This window comes from Pan troglodytes, chromosome 11 (assembly GCF_028858775.2).
Source record: "Pan troglodytes isolate AG18354 chromosome 11, NHGRI_mPanTro3-v2.0_pri, whole genome shotgun sequence".
Lineage (NCBI taxonomy): Eukaryota > Metazoa > Chordata > Mammalia > Primates > Hominidae > Pan > Pan troglodytes.
Window position 1 is genome coordinate 60,905,139 of NC_072409.2, and position 18,915 is coordinate 60,924,053.

General features: G+C 45.9%; 1 protein-coding gene and 1 long non-coding RNA gene across 3 annotated transcripts in view; one reads left to right on the top strand and one right to left on the bottom strand.

Annotated features, from left to right (window-relative positions):
• The window catches only part of KLF9 (KLF transcription factor 9), a 30,707-nt gene extending 12,012 nt beyond the window's left edge, over positions 1 to 18,695 (bottom strand). Inside the window, exon 1 of the mRNA XM_520067.8 lies at positions 15,926 to 18,695. Within this exon, the coding sequence (XP_520067.2) occupies positions 15,926 to 16,430 (505 nt within the window). The 5' untranslated portion in view covers positions 16,431 to 18,695. The remainder of the gene's footprint in view (positions 1 to 15,925) is intronic.
• LOC104007884 (uncharacterized) overlaps positions 17,387 to 18,915 on the top strand; it is a 194,025-nt gene continuing 192,496 nt past the window's right edge. For both annotated transcript variants that reach the window (XR_008537294.2, XR_001720782.3), the window contains exon 1: positions 17,387 to 17,477. This is a non-coding gene — a long non-coding RNA (uncharacterized LOC104007884). The remainder of the gene's footprint in view (positions 17,478 to 18,915) is intronic.

Below are 18,915 nucleotides of genomic sequence, written 5' to 3' on the forward strand. Positions count from 1 at the left end.
TTTTCTGATTTTTTAAACAGTGAGTATAAATTTCTCTTATGAGAAAAAGTCAGAAAAAGTTATTTTAATATTTTTTAAAAGTCTTACAGAAAATAGCGATACATCTGAGTTTAAACCATTCCACAAATGGCTTGATCAAGAATATATTCCAGGCCAGACATGGTGGTTTATGCCTGTAATCCCAGCACTTTGGAAGGCTGAGGAGGGAGGACTGCTTGAGGCCCAGAGTTCAAGACCAGCATGGGCAACATAGTGAAACCTCATCTCTTAAAAATTTTAAAAGGAATATATTCCATGGGCATGGAAGTGGAGGGCAGTAGGTGATTTACTTTCTATTGAGAAATTACTGGGACACTTCAGTAATTGATCCATGACCAAAGAGAGAAGAGTCATTTTGTCTTCTTCTCAAACTAATTGTCAGAAAGTCAGAAACTTCCTGGCCCGGTGTGATGGCTCACACTTGTAAACACCTGTAATCCAGCACTTTGGGAGGCCAAGCGGGGTGGATCGCTTGAGGTGAGGAGGTTGAGACCATCCTGGCCAACATGGTGAAACCCCGTCTCTACTAAAAATACAAAAATTAGCCAGGCATGGTGGCACATGCCTGTAATCCCAGCTACTTGGGAGGCTGAGGCAGGAGAATCGCTTGAACCCCGGAGGTGGAGGTTGCAGTGAGCTGAGATCGCACCACTGCTCTCCAGCCTGGGTGACAGAGTGAGACTCTGACTAAAAAAAAAAAAAAAAAAAAAAAAAAAAAAAAAGGGAGAAAGTCAGAAACTTCCTGAATATACTATATCTGTCTTCTCACTCCTCTATTTCCACCTCTCCTACTTTTCCCGCATGCGAAAGGGACATGGCCCTCTTATAAGAACAGACAGGAACCTTCGTTCAGAGGTGGAAATGCACAAACAGTAACAGTAGGGTTGCCCAACAAAGGAGTGTCCTTGTTAGAAAGCAGGTGAGAGGAGTCAGATCATGAAGAAGGGCAAAGATTTGAGTCTAAGAAAGCATTCATGGACCAGGCTGGTGGGGAATGCATCCACACAGACCTGCCCTGACCCTAGGCCTCAAGCACCCAATTTGTCCATCACCATCTGGCTTCTCTCCCCACCAAAAAGCAATGTCAACATGCAGGTACGAAACATGAACAGCTGCTTTTTTCCCATTCTCCATTACCCTCATGTGCAGAACCACCAATACACATTACAGAAGAGTGTGCAGGCCATTCCTGGGTACAGAGAAGTCCACATTTTTCTGCATACATCATTTCGATGAACACTGAACTCAAAAATCATTCATTCAAAAGTCTCCTGTTTATCAGAAATATTGCTTTGCATGTAGATGTTCTGAACAAATAAAAATGTTAGATAGGCTTTGAAAGAATAATCCTGCCTGAATGCCATCCCATCATAGTACTACCATTCGCTTCTGACCTCTCACTGAATCCTCCTTGTGATTTGGCTTCCGTTTATGTTGTATTTGTTGATACAACAGAGACAGTGTAGGGCTTAGGTGTGAGATTTTACTTCCGGATCTCTGTGTTTATCTGTAGAAAGCAACTTGTCCTGTGCTTTAGGTTCTGAAATGGGAAGTGGGTGTGTGTCTCTGACATCTGTATGCAGCACTTCCTCATTTAAGCATGTCAGAGTCTAAGAAGCAAGCATATCCAAATATCGTGCACACATTCCCAACCTCAGCTATCTGTGAGACAGCACATGCAGTTCCAGCAGACCTCAAACAAAAGACAGCAGATAACAGAATTTTTTTTTTTTTTGAGATGGAGTCTTGCTCTGTCACCCAGGCTGGAGTGCAGTGGCACGATCTCGGCTCACTGCAACCTCTGCCTCCCGGGTTCAAGCAATTCTCGTGTCTCAGTCTCCCAAGTAGCTGGGATTACAGACGCCTGCCACCATGCCCAGCTAATTTTTGTATTTTTAGTAGAGACAGGTTTTCACCATGTTGGCCAGGCTGGTCTTGAACTCCTGATCTCAGGTGATCCTCCTGCCTTGGCCTCCCAAAGTGCTGAGATTATAAGGATGAGCCACCGTGCCCAGCTGACAACAGATTCTTGCCTCTTTAGGTTCTTGATTCAGCAAAAACTAGACTTTTTTTTTTTTTTTTCTGTGAGGCAAGGTCTTGCTCTGTCACCTAGTGACGTGATCTCGGCTCACTGCAGCCTCAACCTCCCAGGCTCAAGTGATCCTCCCACCTCAGCTTCCCAAGTAGCTGGACCACAGGTGCATGCCACCACACCCAACTAATTTCGTTTATTTTTTGTATAGTCAGGGGTCTTACTATGTAGTCCAGGCTGGTCTCAAACTCCTGGGTTCAAGTGATCCTCCTGTCTCAGCCTCCCAAAGTGCTGAGATTACAGCCGTGAGACACAGCACCTGGCCAAGAGCTGTCTTGAAGTCTCAGTTATATGGCCCTGCCTGAAAACTGAAAATAGTGCAAAGGCAAAATGCGGACCCTAAACATAAATTTTTAACACAATGAAGATCTGCCTCTTGGTGTAGTGTGATAAAAGATCATATAAGTCAGAGTAACAGAATTTAGAGGTGGATGAAATCTTAGGGATCCTCCAAAGGCCCAGAAAGATGATGCAACCTCCCCACAACCACACAGCTAGCCCTTCAAAGACCAGACCCTGGCCCAGACTAGGTAATTCCTGCCATCCCAGACTATGCTGCCTTTGTTCAGCTATTTGTGGGAAACATAGATAATAAATAAATATCTACCTAGGCATTAAATATTGGACAAGATATAAATGCCTAATGGCAAAGCTATCCCAAGAACAGATTCTTTGAATCTTTGCATTTTTGGTGATTTTTATCACCATGGAATTCAAACCTGTCATGTTTTAGATGAAGCCAACTCAGAGGGCAGATGACGTGCCCAAGGACGCCCTGCACAATAGTGTGTGACCAGATTAAAACCAGGTTTCAAATTGCTTCTTCAGTTTTATGCACAAAATGAGATTAGATGTGAAAGAAGAGCCCGGACTCAAACTAAAAGCACAGAGACTGACCTTTCACAGTGCCTTTTTTTCCAATTCTCTGCCTTCCAGGCCCTTCCTTCCAAATGCATTGCCTCAGGGGGATCAGACATAGTTTAGGATAAATAAGTTGCCACTGAGCTTTAATTTTCAAAGTAGCATTTAGAAAACCTAAGTCCTTGAGCTTAAAAAAACTCTCAATTTGCCAGATCTTCCAACCAAGACATGAGGGGCAGAAAAAGAGAAAGAGCTGGTAGGACTGTATTAGAGACACAGAGGTCTCTAAGAAATATCCAGGTCTTTATTCTCCTTGTAGAGACAGCCTTCGAGACATGCCTAGAGGAAGTGCCTTATACAAATAAGGTCCTCTGGGAAGCCCTACACAGGCCATGACACCTGAGGAGTTGGGGAGCTACCGCTGAGAGGGGTCTCAGTGTGCACACCCTTCTAAAGTGCAGGGTGGGGAAAAGGACTGTGTTCCTGAGCCCAAAACTGTGCTGTTGGAAAAATCCACAGGAGGACTGGGTCACAGTGCAAGGATCTAACACCCAGAGCCACTGATGTCAGCCTGTGAGGATGGGGACACAGGCAAGTGCATGACAGACGTCTCAGTGGACATCACCACAAGGTCAAAGGACAGCATGCAACATGGATGGCTCTCCCACGAGGCTGAAACAAGAGATGAGCCCCATGCCCACCAAACAGAAGATCACTCCCAGGGAAAGGAAAGGTAAGGGACTCCAAATCAGAGAGAGAACCCTGATTTTGCAAACATTTCGCCAAAAGAGAATACAATTTAATGCAGAAGTAACTGAGACCCTGAAATGCCAAGAAAAAGATTGTCCCCCAGCAGCGGAAATGGAGAGACTGATGCCTGATTAGTCAACACGTACTCTACCTGCTAGGCTGTGGCATTCATAAGGACTCATGGTGAAAAGTGATGCCACTCCAGCAAGTGTTTCCATCCAGCTTTTTCCCTCTGGGCTCAACCTCTGCACACTGTATGCACACCACAATATGGCTGCAGTGGCCATAAATCCTACTCATACATGCCACATGGGCCACCAGCAGCTTTTCAAGCTTTTAACCCTTCTACTCTTGGGATGGAGTGAGCCACTAAGTCACATGGCTTGATGTTTGGCACCAAAGACCACAAAGAACTGCAGGTCAGAGCTGTCCACCCTTCACAAAACAGCCCCCACTCAACCCTCCCCCTGAGATCTCAGAAAAGGAATATAGTCCCCTCTTTGGGCATGTATTCCTAGAGGGTGTTTTGAAATTTAGGAGCAAGCAGGGCTTTGAGAAGAAATGCCTCGGGTTAGGCTGGGTGTTAGTGACTCATTCCTGTAATCCCAACAGTTTGGGAGACTGGAGCAGGAGGATCACTTGAGGCCAGGAGTTTGAGATCAGCCTGAGCAATATAGCGAGATCCCATCTCCAAAAAAAAAAAAAAAAAATTTTTTTTTAAATTAGCTGGGCATGGTGGTGCGTGCCTGTGGTCCCAGCTATTCAGGAGACCTAGGTGAGAGATCGCTTGAGCCAAGGAGCATGAGGATGCAATAAGCCGTGATTGCACCACTGCACTCCAGCCTGGGCAACAGAGTGAGACCCCATCTCAGGAAAACCAGCCTGGCCAACATGGTGAAACCCTGTCTCTACTAAAAATACAAAAATTAGCTGGGTGCGGTGGCTCATGCCTGTAATCCAGCACTTTGGAAGGCCGAGGCCAGTGAATCACTTCAGGTCAGAAGTTCGAGACCATCCTGGCCAACATGGTGAAACCCTATCAACTACTAAAAATACACAAATTAGCTGGGTGTGGTGGCAGGCACCTGTAATCCCAGCTACTTAGGAGGCTGAGGCAGGAGAATCACATGAACCTGGGAGGCAGAGGGTGCAGTGAGCTGAGATTGCACCACTGCACTCTAGTCTGGGCAACAGAGCAAGACTCCTTCACAAAAAAAAAAAAAAAAAAAAAGAAAGAAAAGAAAAGAAAAAAAATTAGGCTGGCTGCAGTGGCTCACGCCTGTAATCCCAGCACTTTGGGAGGCCAAGGTGGGTGGATCACATGAGGCCAGGAGTTTGAGACCAGCCTGGCCAACATGGTAAAACCCCGTCTCTACTAAAAGTACAAAAATGAGCTGGGTGTAGTGGCATGTCCCTGTAGTCCCAGCTACTCAGGAGGCTGAGGCAGGAGAATTGCTTGAATCTAGGAGGCAGAGGTTGCAGTGAGCGAGATCATGCCACTGCACTCCAGCCTGGGCAACAGAGCGAGACTGTCTCAAAAAAATAATAAAAATAAAATAAAATAAAATCAATTAGAAAAGAAAAAGAAAAAGAAATGCCTCAGGTTAGAGAAAATAGCCTATGTTTTTCACATTGGGAACCCCCCGCTTCAGTGGGATAATGCTCACTGAACAAGCATTTTGGAGCTGGCCATGAGTATGGATTACAATACGAGAGAAAGCCAGCTGTTTGGTTGTCATTCTGCTTATTTTCCTTAAAATGGTAATGGTACAAAACTACTGTAGAATTACGGAGCACAGGGAGTTAAGTCACTTTTACGTGTTTTTGTTAAGTTGTTTTTAAGCTCTACTTTTTGCCTCTTATGATTTATTACAGTGTTTTTCTTGGGCATTGTGCACACTGAATACACTTCTGAATCTCAGTGGGAACTGCCATATAAACAGCTTGTCTTTGCATAGACTAGGCTTTTATCTATTAGCATATAGGGTAATAAATGTTCCTGTAAACATGATTTGTTTCTCTGGACATTAAAATGGACAGACTGGAATTAAAACCAAGTCAATGGCTTTGAAGTTCACCCTGCTGCTGTTATACTTGTTCCATGTGAGGCTTTTGGTATTGGCTTCTAGAACATCCACTCAGGAGGGCCAGTGGGTGTTTGCCTAAGCATATGTAATACCTGTCAAAATCATCTATCTTCTGCAAAGACCCTTCTGTACATTCACTTATGGCCTATCTTTCGGGTTGAACTCCAGAGATAGTTCGGAGCTCCTTCCCATCAAAAGGAAGAAAAATATATAGAAAAAAAAATATCGTACTGTTTGCCTCTCATTTTGCCAAACTCTGTTCTTTGGAAAATCCTGTTGGTAGTTATAAATGGGATGATAGCCGGGCATGGTGGCTCACACATGTAATCCCAACACTTTGGGAGGCCGAGGCGGGTGGATCACCTGAGGTCAGGAGTTCAAGACAAGCCTGACCAACCTGGTGAAACCCCATCTCTACTAAAAATACAAAAATTAGCCTGGCATGGTGGGGTGTGGCTGTAATCCCAGCTATTCGGGAGGCTGAGGCACCAGAATGGCTTAAACCAGGGAGGTGGAGGTTGCAGTGAGCCGAGATTGTGCTGCTGCACTCCAGCCTGGGCAGCAGGGCGAGACTTTGTCTCAAGAAAATACAAATAAAAATAAATAACTAACTAAATGGGACGACAGAGAGAATAGGTGTTGGTTTTGCCTGTCTGGCATTTGTTCCCTTCTGGATAATAAGTAACACATTAAATTTCCTTTTGGCAACAACTCCTTCCCCATTCTGGATATACGTAATTCCAGGGAGGGTGACCCCACACCTCCAGACCCAGAGATTGGATGTGACCCAGTCATGCCACAGTGATTCATTTCAGGGATGGGGCACACAATCTGAACTAGTCATGGAGCTTAAAGCCTGGAACTTTTGCTGGAATCTTTGGGAATGGAAAACTGTCTTTCCTTGGGGTTTGCTTAAGTGGCAGGATATGAGTCTGGAACCGTGGGCAGCCATCTCACCACTATTTGGAGACAGCCCCCACCAACCCCATGAATGAGGCTGTAGAAAAGGCAGCAAAACTGAGCCATGGAGAGGCAGAAACTGAGTGCCTGTATCCACAGACACCGAAATGAGAGCTACCCCTAGATGTATTTGTAACCTGAACCAATAAAGTTTCATTTTTTTTATTAAGCCAGTCCCTGTTTGGATTCTGTTGTCCTGACTAATACAGCTTTGGGCCCACAACCAGGTTATTTTTCAATGGGAAGGAAGCAGCTTCTGGATAACTATGGAAAATACAGAGTAGGTATGGTCAGAGTCCAAGATTTCTGCTGACACTCCTAACCGAGGTTCATGAAAACCAACCATAAGCCAGAGTCAGAACAACAAGAGTAGACAGCTGAAGACTGGTGGCTCTGGGACCAAACCCAAGAGAACCACGTAAAACACAGGGTTTCTTCCCACTGGCGGAAACCCAAGGGGTCCAGATCAGCAAGCATTCATGCCCAACTCCACCCACCTAGAGACAGACTAGGAAAATTCCAGTGTAATCTTGAACTACGTTAACTAACTCCCAGTCTGATTCCTCCTATTAAATGAGAAGAACAGCACCTTTCTATCTCACAAGATTGCTGTGAGTTTAAATGTGACAATGCATGTAAACCATTTAGCTTGGAACCTGACATATAATAAATGTTAGAAATTGCCATTATTATCACTATTAGCCACAAAATCCAAAGTGCCTGGTACCAGCATTTTACACAGCTTTTTGCATGTAAGTCACTCAATAAATAATTTAAGTGAATGAGATGGCTGGGTGCAGTGGCTCATGCCTGTAATCCTAACACTCTGGGAGGCTGAGGCAGGCAAATGGTTTGAGCTCAGGAGTTTGAGACCAGCCTGGGCAACATAGTGAAACCCAGTCTCTACAAAAAATGGTGTGCATCTGTGGTCCCAGTTACTTGGGAGGCTGAGGTGGGAGGATTGCTTGAGTAGGGGGTAGGGGGAAGTAGCGGGGGAGAGTGCAGAGGTTGCAGTGAGCCAAGATCCTTCATGCCACTGCACTCCAGCCTCGGTGACAGAGTGAGACTCAGTCTCAAAATCATAATAATAATAATAATAATAAATAATTTAAGTGAATGAGGCAGTGCTGGACTAATCTGGAATTCTAAACAAAAATTCTAGGAATCAAGGGCTTCTGGAACACACACATAAATTCTTTATTTTTAATTATAATGGTGTGCTAAATGATTTAAACACCTCATCTGAATTAAGCTTCATAACAACTTCATAAATATATAATTACTGAGCTCCATTTTACAGATGAGAAACCTGAGGCTCAGAGAAGGTAAGTAGAGCCTGAGTTGTCATAAATAGAATGGTGGAGACAGGATTCAAAAACCCATGTCAGAAGGACCCAAAAGCCTGTGCTCTGACGACTCTATCTACTGTCTCTGTACTGAAGGTAAAGGCCCCCTCACATTCCAGTTCCTCAGTTTGACTGTTCAATATGAAATAGGTCAGGTCTTACTCTTCATTTCTAACTGCCTGTCTTATGAAAGCTAGCTCTCTGGAAGACAGAGATGGTGAAACCTTTTCTTCTCCCTCTATTTCTTTGGGCCAAGATGATCTGTAATTTTGCTCCCGGTTCTAAAATGTCCAAAACTCCCAAGAGAGACTTTTGTGTTTTTGACCATTGCCTATTCCACTGGTTCCCACTTTGGTTCAAGTCAGGCCCTTTGGGAGATACTCCCTTCCACAAGGACGGAGGCTCAGCTTGGAAAAATGTTCAAACTTCATTGAATACATAACACCACTGACTGCATTTCAAATCCTTGTCACTAATTTTGCATGGCTTAAGCTCCCGTCTCTTACTTTAATCTATTTAAATAAATGTCCTCACTTTTTAAAAAGACTCAATCTGGCCAGTTAAGGATTGGCCTTTCTCCTGTTCAAATTCTCCTAGATTCCTTTCTCCTGTTCAAATTTGTGATCATTCTCAGTTTCATTAAAAAATAAACAAATTCAAAGGCCCAGCAGCAGCAGCTCTGGCTTAGATCGTGAGCAAACTGGTTCTCTCAGCTCTAGAACCTTTAGATTTCAGATCCAGATTCTTCAATTCTCATCTCAGGATTCCAAAGTCAATTATGCCACACTAGAAACTGAGATTAAAAGAGAAGGCTTCGGGCACACCATCAAAAAGGCTTTGGACACACATGGCAATGAATGGCCTTGGAAGGTCCCATGTATTTAAAAAAAAAAAAAAAATGGGTGCTTCTCACTCCCTCAGGGGGGATCACATTCTTATGAATAATAATGTTAGTCCTATTATTTGCTGAGGGGACTGCTTGACGCTGGGATAAAACAAATGTTTACTCGTGGCCTTAATGCATCAAAAAGGTATTAAAGTTTCAGGAGGATTCCAGATAGGGAGTGGTAGGAAACCTCTCAGCAGCTCTGCCTTGGGCTGTTAAAGAGAGTGCTGCTCCCATAAAAAGGGCATAGGCCACCCCAGCTCACTCCACCTCTGCCCTTTCACTTGGTTAATTCCATGAAGCAGCCCTTTAAACTAAGGTGAAAAAGAAAAATGTTAACCATAAACTGAAGTCCCAGGAGAGCAATGGGGGAAAAGAATTCAAATGAAAGTACTGCAAAGAATTCAAAATGAAGGAAAAATTCCTAGGCACCCGCAGAGCCAGGCTTGAAGCTAGGGGCTTTAGCATTTTCTGCTGACAAATGCTTCCAACTAACTAGTACCCTCATGAGCTGGTGAGGCTCTGGGAGATTACACAGTATGACCACTCACATGCTAGTCAAGGCAGATAGGCAGCTTTTGAACCCTGGTGGTGTGCTTCAAAGCCCTTCAAGTCCCCCCAAAACATTTCAAGAGAACAATCCCCATCTCTCTGAGAAAGGGTGGGGATGTGCTTTCTTAAAGACAAAATGATGGATGTGATGACCTCCCAAGGTCACTTCCAACCTCCAAGTGCTATTCTTTTGATACTAACAACTGCTGCCACCAAGTGCTCTGAGTTAGGCCTAGGCCTGTGACTAACTTTCAACAAAAAGTGGGGCGGAGAGAGAGAGCCAGGATTGCTCAAAGACCACTGAAAGAGGATCTCACTTCTTTCCCTTTTTAACCATCTGTGGGGTTTTTTTCTTCGTCTTCCTTTTGCCCCTCCTTTCTGCGTGTGTTGCATAGAAACAGAAAGTGCCTTTGTACCAATTACTAGGCACTAATTTACGCTCTTCAGTGGGCGCTGGGCTTGCTGGAGAAACATTAGGAAAAGGTGGGAGGGTCGGATGTGGGGGAGGATTCTAGCAGTGGAGGAAGGAATGGCATGCTACAAGCTTTTTCTCCAAGCCTGAGAACAGCCAAAGGGAAAGAGAGAGAGAGAGAAAAAAAAGAACACGGAAGATTTGGAAGTCAAGACTAACAAATGCGACAAAGCTTTTTTTTTTTTTTAATGAAGAATGCTAATGATCATAAGGCATTCAGAAATCAAACTGATGGGATAGAAAGCAGGCTCCAACTAGAGCATGTCAGATTGTTTTAGGGGCTTCTGAAAGAGTGAAGACTGGGAAATCATCCGCCCACTTTTCTTCTCAATGAACTTACTAAGGAAAACCATTGTCAGCCATTTTCCCAATATGTCATATGATGTTTCTCCCTGGGAAGTTCAATCTGGGAATTTCCCACAGATGTTGCAGAATGACTAGTCCTTGGGATAAGCGTCAACAATTGAGACAGGAATGTAAATCTGACCCTCATGTTCAGAATCCAAGAATTCATTTCCCTGAATCCAAGAATTCATTTCCCTCAGCTTACATCTTTGTGTCTGAAGGTAATGGGGTGTCACCATCCAAGTGGCACTGTATTTACTCTGGTACCTCCCTCTCTCACCCAGGAACCCACTTATACCCCTCCCCTCTCTCTTCTCACCACGCACAGAAGATGTGAGAGGAAAATCAAGGGAAACAGTGTGCGTACTCTGTAATTTGACTCCACTTATGTTTTCTATCGTGAAACTGTAATCTTGCCAGCAGAAGATTCTCAGAGGCCCCCCAACTGTCTTTGCTAGGGCAGGTAGATGGAGGATGACACAGGACAAATGGGAAATGAGGAAAGAAAGGCAACTGGGTGGCTCCTACCTTGTGACTAGCAATAAGAGCTGTAGGGTCCTAACAGCCTCCAGCCCCAGGGTCAGATTTATGCAGAGAGCTTGGGCTGGGGGCTGAAGAACAGTCTGGGCATCTTTCACTTGATTCAAGGGAGTTTTACCCTCTTGTCTAAAACCCAGAAACAAACCCTATAGCAAACCCTTGCAGCCTTAGAAACCCATCCTCTATAGCTAGAAGCCATGTGTATGCAGCCTTTTGCATAGATTGTTATTCTTCCCTAACAGGATACTTGATATCACTCCTATTGCTGAGTGGGGTGAGGCAGTATCATCTCCCAGGGGGCAAAAATTGGTTCTGTGACAGGTGAAAAAAGTCTTAGCTTAGCTATTACAACGATTTGTCACCTTTGGAATGGGGCATAGTCCATAAACAGCTCAAGTGTATCTGTGGAATTAAAATGTAATGGGGGAGGCCAGGCGCAGTGGCTCACACCTGTAATCCCAGAACTTTGTGAGGCCGAGGTGAGCAGATCACTTGAAGTCAGGAGTTCGAGACTAGCCCGGCCAACATGGTGAAACCCTGTCTCTACTAAAAATGCAAAAAATTAGCCGAGTGTGGTGGCACACACCCATAATCCCAGCTACTCTGGAGGCTGAGGCAGGAGGATCAGTAATGGAGGGGACAATTATGGAAAAAGAGTAGAGAAACAGTTACCTGTGTAAGCCCCACTCAGGCCTAGTTGTACATCTATGTTGGATGAAGCAAGTTGGGTTATGAAATGCCATTCCACATCACTCTGGGGAGCCCTCTGGAAAGAAGAATGGGGTAGAGAGAATGTGTCCCTAAGGATCCAGGTACAGGGCTTCTGTTCCACTCATGAAGAGAAGGGACGGTGGTAAGGGCTGGGCAGGGCCTACTTAATGGGCAGCCCAGTGAGCTAAGGCCCCTTAGTCTAGGGCAAGGCCTTGCTCTGTCCCTAAGGCCCCACCTCCCAGGCAATGAAGTGAGTTTTTCCTGATACCTCCGATGACATCAGACTCTCCTTGACCAAACAGTTGACTCCAAAACCTTTTACAGTAATTAAGGGAGAAGAGTGCAAGACGCTCAGGGCAACCTCATGCCTTTAAGCAAAATTCCCACCTAAGTTAGAGTTGGCTAGTGATGGACATTCCTAGAGGGACCAAAAAAATCTGTTTTCCATATTGGAGGACAACTTCTACTACGGAGGCTATCCAGGTCCCTCACACCAAGTATGCCAAGGATCCCAAGAATGTGTTCGAAGAGGCTAAGGAGCAGAAGCCGCCACTCCGGGCTTTTGTAGCCCCCATCTCTCCTGGTTTTTTATGTGAGCCTCCTTTTGCACTATATATATATATATATATATATATATATATACACATATGTATATATATATATACTGAAAAATATTTTTTCATAGAACTGGGGTGTCATGGTTGGAATTTGGGGTTTTCTGATCTTCAGAATCCTATAACCAGTGTTATCAAACTCAACCCATTGTCACCACTTGGCGATAGCTGACTTAAGCCCCTCCAAAAAGAGAATAAGATGGCACCTGGCACAGAAACAAGGCCTAAGGTTTCTGTCATCCAGATATCAACCCAGCATGATTCAACATCAGCCTGTTCTGATGACTTCCGAGCTGGAATTAGAATGTAGTTGTTTCCTTATAACACTGCCTTTACCACCCGCCCCCCAAAATCTGCCCATACTCTATGTGAAAGGTATCCACAAAGTCAGGAGACTTAGGATAAACTTCATGTTAATTACATTTTCAAATAATATGCTTGATATATTTTCATATAAAATACTCTAATAGTTCTAAAATTAATCTGAAACAGTACAAATAAATACATCATAAAGCGTCCAAAAAGTCTGGAAACAGGAAAAATAGTATATTTGTTGCATCTTTTTTTTCCTTTAGATTAACAATGGATCCACTGCTTAAACTTTAGAGGTATGTCACCTGAAAAGATCTGGTCTGGTTGAAGAAAAACAAACTGACCATACTATTTGAAAATGTAAATTAACATACTGCTTAAAAATAAGTTTATCCAGTGTTTCCTGATTTTTAAGTTGACGTTCTGTACATTATACACAAACCACAGGACCCAGCATTTCTCAAGGGGTTACTGTGTGTGGAACCCTACCAGGTGCTTTATAGATGTTATCTTTGCACAAGAACCTGTGACTTGAAGATAGTAGCCCTACCTTGTGGATTAAGAAAGTGAGGCTTAAACAAAGCAGAGGTTGCAAACTTAAATGCCAAAAGAGATCCTGTAAATGATTAAAATACGAGGTACTGCCCCATATCATGATCAGTTCAAGCCAGTTGTTGCTAGGCAGGAATTCAGGCCCAGTTTCGCCAGATCTTTTGATTTTTCCAGACAAGCCAGAAATCTGGATTCATGCTATAATCCTCTGGTTTTTAGATGTTGGTAACTAATTAAATTTTTATAAACCCTGTGTTGGCCAAGCCAAACAAATCTGCAAAGCAAATTCAGCAGCAAGCCTCCAGTTTGCAAACTCTGAATTAAAGTAACTTCCTTATGGTCTCAAATGAGAAAACAATAGGACAAATCAGAACCCAGCTTAGTCGGCCTCAACTGTGTCGTTCCTCCCAGCACACTACAGAAGTAGCAGCACTGAATTAGAAGAAAATCTGTTTGAATGATTCAACTTCTAAAGCTGGTGTAGAAGTGGTCTATGAAGTGGCAGCTGTATGTGTCTCTATAAGGAAGTGAGCAAGCTGGAGGGTTTCTTGAGGGAATGTTAGCAGCACTAAGCAAGGGGGTGTGGCAGGGAGTTTAGCTCCTAAAATCTTCACAGAATGCAGACATTCCAAATGCCATCTCTGCCCACCTTCTTGATTTAACACCAGCAGAAAGAAAATTAGGAAAGCTCCTTACCCTACCCTAAAGTCAATTTAAATTGAAGTTGTATCTGAAACTTCCAAATGCATGAGACCTCCAAGTCTCTTATTTAAAGTAACCTTAACACATACCTCCTCTAGCAGGAATACACTTCCGACAATATTAACCCAGGCTGAGGTTTTGTTCAACCATGCACTAAGATTAGAGATCCCCAAAACATAGGCACCTGCAATCACCATATCCCTAGGTTCAAAGGACTGACTGTAGCACTTAAAGCTGAATGAACATCTCACTTCGTTTTCCACTCCTGACTGGGAAAAAGGTTCTCCTGAAACAGCTGAGCCGAATGACTTGCCTTATGGAGAATTAAGGAGCAGCACGCATGCACGCACACAGAAGCAGCCATTTCTATAAATGCCTGAGAAAAATCACTCAGCCGAATGGCCCAGAACGCTGGAAACCCTATTCCTGAGTCGGACAGACTCTGGCAGCTCACAGAGGAACTGCAGGCCTCCCTGGCTGCACGACTGGGCAGCTCCCTGAAGGAGAAAATGCCTTTGCTCAAGGTGGCAGTGGGTGTCGATGGGAACAACTGAACTCCGGGAACATGGCTGACACAGCCAGGCCCGCCCAACAGCTGTTGGTGAGTAACACCCTCCAGTTAATATACCCCTACTTCACCCCCAGAGCCACACTAAAGGTCACATCCCCCAACACAGGCACATGCCTTTCAGCAAACTTACAGATACAAGCCTTAAAACGTGCTGTTTTATGGCAACCTAAATGATGACCCCAAACAGAACCTGATTTTGCATTAACCATGGAGGAAATTCAGTCTGATTCCGGTGCCAGCAGCCACCTCCACAAGAACAAGTTTCCAAAGGAAATGGAATGAGAAGCAGTTACGTGGCCTTTCTTTTAAAAAGGAAAGCAAAACAAAACAAAAAAACCCCAATCAAGTATCATTTTTTTCCATGTATCATTTTTAAACCACAGGCCCAAGACCTCATCTTAAAAGTATCGAAGTATTACACCAAAAAATGACAACACTTTTCCAACTAACTCCAACAATACCCTCTCAAACACGGTGTCACAGGACAGAGGCAAAAGGCTTATCTGAGAGGACCAAGCCCCGCTACCTCTGAATGGCGCTTGTAAAAGAACCGTTCCGAAGATGGTCAAGACAGCATGTCCAAATGTGAATGCTTTCCAACTTTTACCGTTCATGTTAAACACAACCAACAGAATTGGATGACCCAGGTCCCTGGAAGTCTCCAAAGCCCATTTTAAAAGGCAGATAGATGTCTTTCTGGCCACATTCATTTGTACGGCCATGCCTCTCACCCTCCCTGGGAGGAACTATTCCCTGAGGCCTCCAGAACCGCCCAACATTCATTACCAAGCCTTGACCTCCGGCAAGGACCACACCTCCCTGCAAACCGCGATTCAGGGGTGGAGGGTGCGACCAAAGTCACATGGCCAAAAAAAAAAAAAAAAAAAAAAAGTCAGCTCTGAAACCTGGCTCATCAGGAGGACTAATGAGTGAAGTTAACCACCATTACTTGATCAGACTCCTATGCTGCCTGAAGCCGGGTTATTTTAAACCTCTCGGGGGACTCCCAGCCAAATTTAAAACCACCTTGGCAAGCCCAAAAAAGTAGCAGGCATCCAGTTAAATGAGTCCTTAGTCATCCCTAAAAGGCTCGAAGTAAAGTGCGCCGCGTCCCCCCTCGGTTTCAACCACTTCTCTGCAACCCGACAAGAGAATTAAATAAAAGATACGCCATCTGACTTCCCCGCTGCCAGCGTCTCCCAGGTGGGGTGGCCCCACCGTCGCGGGGTGCGGGAGTCCCGGGGGCGGGGCGGGACAGGGGAGGGGCGGACACCACTCCCCGCGAAGCCACGCACCGCACTCGCTCTGCCCGCCAGTTTAAGGCTCTCCGTGGCTCCCGGAGGCCGGGGACAATTAAGGAGAGAGTGAGCTTTCCGCCAATGCACATTTAAATTATTTAAAGAGTTAAACCGCATCTTATCCAACATGTTTGCACCCTTTCGGCCGAGTGCAGTGTCCCGAACGCCCAGGAACGCTGCCTGGCCAAAGGTTAACTAACCCCAGAGCTCCGGGGGAGAGGGCGACGCCGCTAACCTGTATGCACTCTGTAATGGGCTTTGAGATGGGAGGATTTTCCATAGACTTTCCCACAGCCACTGTAGGGGCACTTGTGCCTCTTTTCGGAGGCGTGTTTCCCCTTCGCAGCCACTCCAGGGTGGAGGAGGGAAAGCGGGCTGGGCGCGCTGCCAGGATCCTGTCTCTCCTCCGGGCTGTGGGAAGGACTCGACCCAGATTCGGTGGTCACGTCGCTGTCGGATCCCATATCCTCATCGGGACTTTCCAGACTGTCGCTGCACACGGAGGGGGTCTGGATGGGTCGGTACTTGTTCAGGTCCAACAAGCTCTTGGCGATGGTGACCAGTGTGCAGTAATCCTTCCAGGTGTCCCCCGGGTCACCGTGCTCCTTGGTCACCTCGCGCTCAGGTAGTCGCAGCCGCTCGGCGTCCGGAGCGACCCCATGCTCCGGCACCGCAGCGCGGTTCGAAATGGAAACCAGACACTGGGCAGCCACGAAGTCCATGTAGGCGGCCGCGGACATGGTGCGGGCGACGGCAGCCCAGGCGGCGCGGACAAACTTGGCGGTGGTTGCGGAGGTTCGGCTCGCCCTGCCCTGGCCTCGGACGACGAGCGCGGCGCGGCGCGGCACGGCGCGGCGGCCAAGGGGGCGGGGGCGCGGGGCGCTTCCGACTCGCAGGAGCGCCGAGGCGACCTCAGCCCCTCATCTTTACGTAACCGGCAGCGCCTCCGCACGCAGCATCCACGGCCCCGGGCTCCGCCGCGCCGCCGCCTCTAGCCGCCGCCCCTGCCCCGCGCCGGCCGCGATCCCCCGACGGGCGCGCCGGCCCCTCTGAGCCGGCTCCCTTGGAAAGATGCCACACGTGGCGGTCGCAAGTTTATTCGACTGAAAACGCCCCCGAGGCGCTGGGAGAGGAAACTGCAAGAGAGGTGCACGCCCTCGGCCGCCTCTCCGTCGAGCCAAAGCCCCAGGACATTCACCCGATCACCCCGACGCGGGTGGCGAGGGCCCCGCCGAGCGCCAGGTCTAAGAGACACTTTTTCCCGAGTCCACTGACGGCTTCTGAACCCCTGCTCCGGCCGGTCCGCACCGTTCCGGCATTCTCTTGCTCAGTAACAATTTCGCAGAATCCCATCACGTCACAAACCAAACCCCCTCCAATTGGCCAGTGGGGAGGGTGATTCAACTCTGTTTACTTTCTCCCCCTGCCAGTCAGAACGGCCTTCGGTGGAGAGGTGCGTCTAGAACTGAGGCGTGCGGCCAATCCGACTGTTCCGTTTCGCTGCCTCGTGCTACCCCTACAGCCTCGAACACTGACATTTAAAAGGGTAACAGCTGGGAGGCAGGGAAGGGGCAGCCGCACACTTTCGGAGTGCCTCGCGGTCCCGTGGCCGGTCCGGGCCTCCTGGCTCACGTTCCAGCTTGCGGAGCTTTGGGACACATCTTTCCTAGTCAGTTGCGCTCGTTCCTATGGCAAAAGAGAACTTCAGCTTCGGTTTTCCAGCTCCCAAACAGTTAAGTGACTTCCTGCAAACGCTACAGTCCCAGCAACCAGCCTTCCAATCAAAAGTAAGTTGGTTGATGTCACTGGCATTGGCTCGGCCAATCACAAGGGCGTTCCGAAAGCAAGCGCTCGACACTTGTAAACGCGAAGAGCTGTAGTGAAACTGGACACATCTTTGTATTTTGTGTTGCTGGTAGTAAATTTGAGTTATGGATGAGAGGACAGGGGTGATGAATAAATGCAGTGTGAATCTATAATTTAAAAAACCCCATTATGTCAGGATAAGTCCAAGAATAAACACAAATGAGTAAGAATTCGTTTTGTTATATATTTTTTGGACGCAGCATACTTTGGGGCAGATGTTTAAAAATTCTTCCATCCAATACATTAACTATGACCAATTCATCTTAAAAATGCAGTGCTAACAAAAGTTCTGGTTTTACAGCATAGCCTTTTTACTGCCTGAGATTCTTCCATTGAAACATCCCATCTTTGCTTGTCATATCTCTTAATTCCTCTACTTCTCCGGTGCAATTTAGTCTAAATAAATTCTTTTAGCTTTATTTGGAAGCTATTTTTAACCCACTTTCAGAAAAACGGAGACAAAAACCATTCATTTGTGTAACTTTTATAAAAAACCCACCATTCTTAGCTCTTTTTCTTTCCAGAGCCCCTGCATGGTTTTTAGGACATGTTTCTCTTCCCTCACTTCACAAATGTGGAGACTGAGTTACAGAGAAGTGACTTATTTATCTTATTAGACAGATAATGATAGAACTCAATAGAAACCACAAGTCCCCTGATTTCTAGCTCTTTGTGCTTGCAACTAAGTCCTTTTGGTTTTGTGAAATATTAACTGTGCGGAACAGATTTTTAGGGACTGGAACAAGCTGGAAATCCTTAGCCATGGAATACTGTGGCATTACTTGGTCAACAATTAGTATGGGTCTTGGAGTCTGATTAACTTGGTTTACCCCTCCGTCTGAATTAACGATGTGGTTGTTTTCCATCTTGATAGCTAGAAAAGAATCTAGGGCTAGTTCTTTTTGCAAGAGGCATACTGTCAGCACAATTCATTAAAAATAATTCACTTTCGTGAATGTGAGAGGTACCTGATTCTATGTGATGCGGATTCGGTGAGTTCCAACCCTGACCCCCCACTGGCTATTAACCTTTGTTAAGAGAAAGTTACACCAGGTTCTGGTCTCCGAGGCAAGGGTCTCAAATTGACTCTACCAATGTGAGGTCTACAGTAGTTTCTTTTGACTTTGTTTTTAAAGTGGCACATCAAAAAAAAAAAAAAATTAAAAAAAGTTAGCCAGGTGTGGTGGCTCGCACCTGTAGTCCCAGCTACTCAGGAGGCTGAGGCTGAAGGACTGCGTCAGCCTAGGTCAAGGCTGCAGTGAGCCCTGATTACACCACTGTACTACTCCAGCCTGGGCAACAGAGCAAGGCCCTGTTTTTTTTGTATTTTTTAAAATCATAACTAAGGGTGGCTCAGGT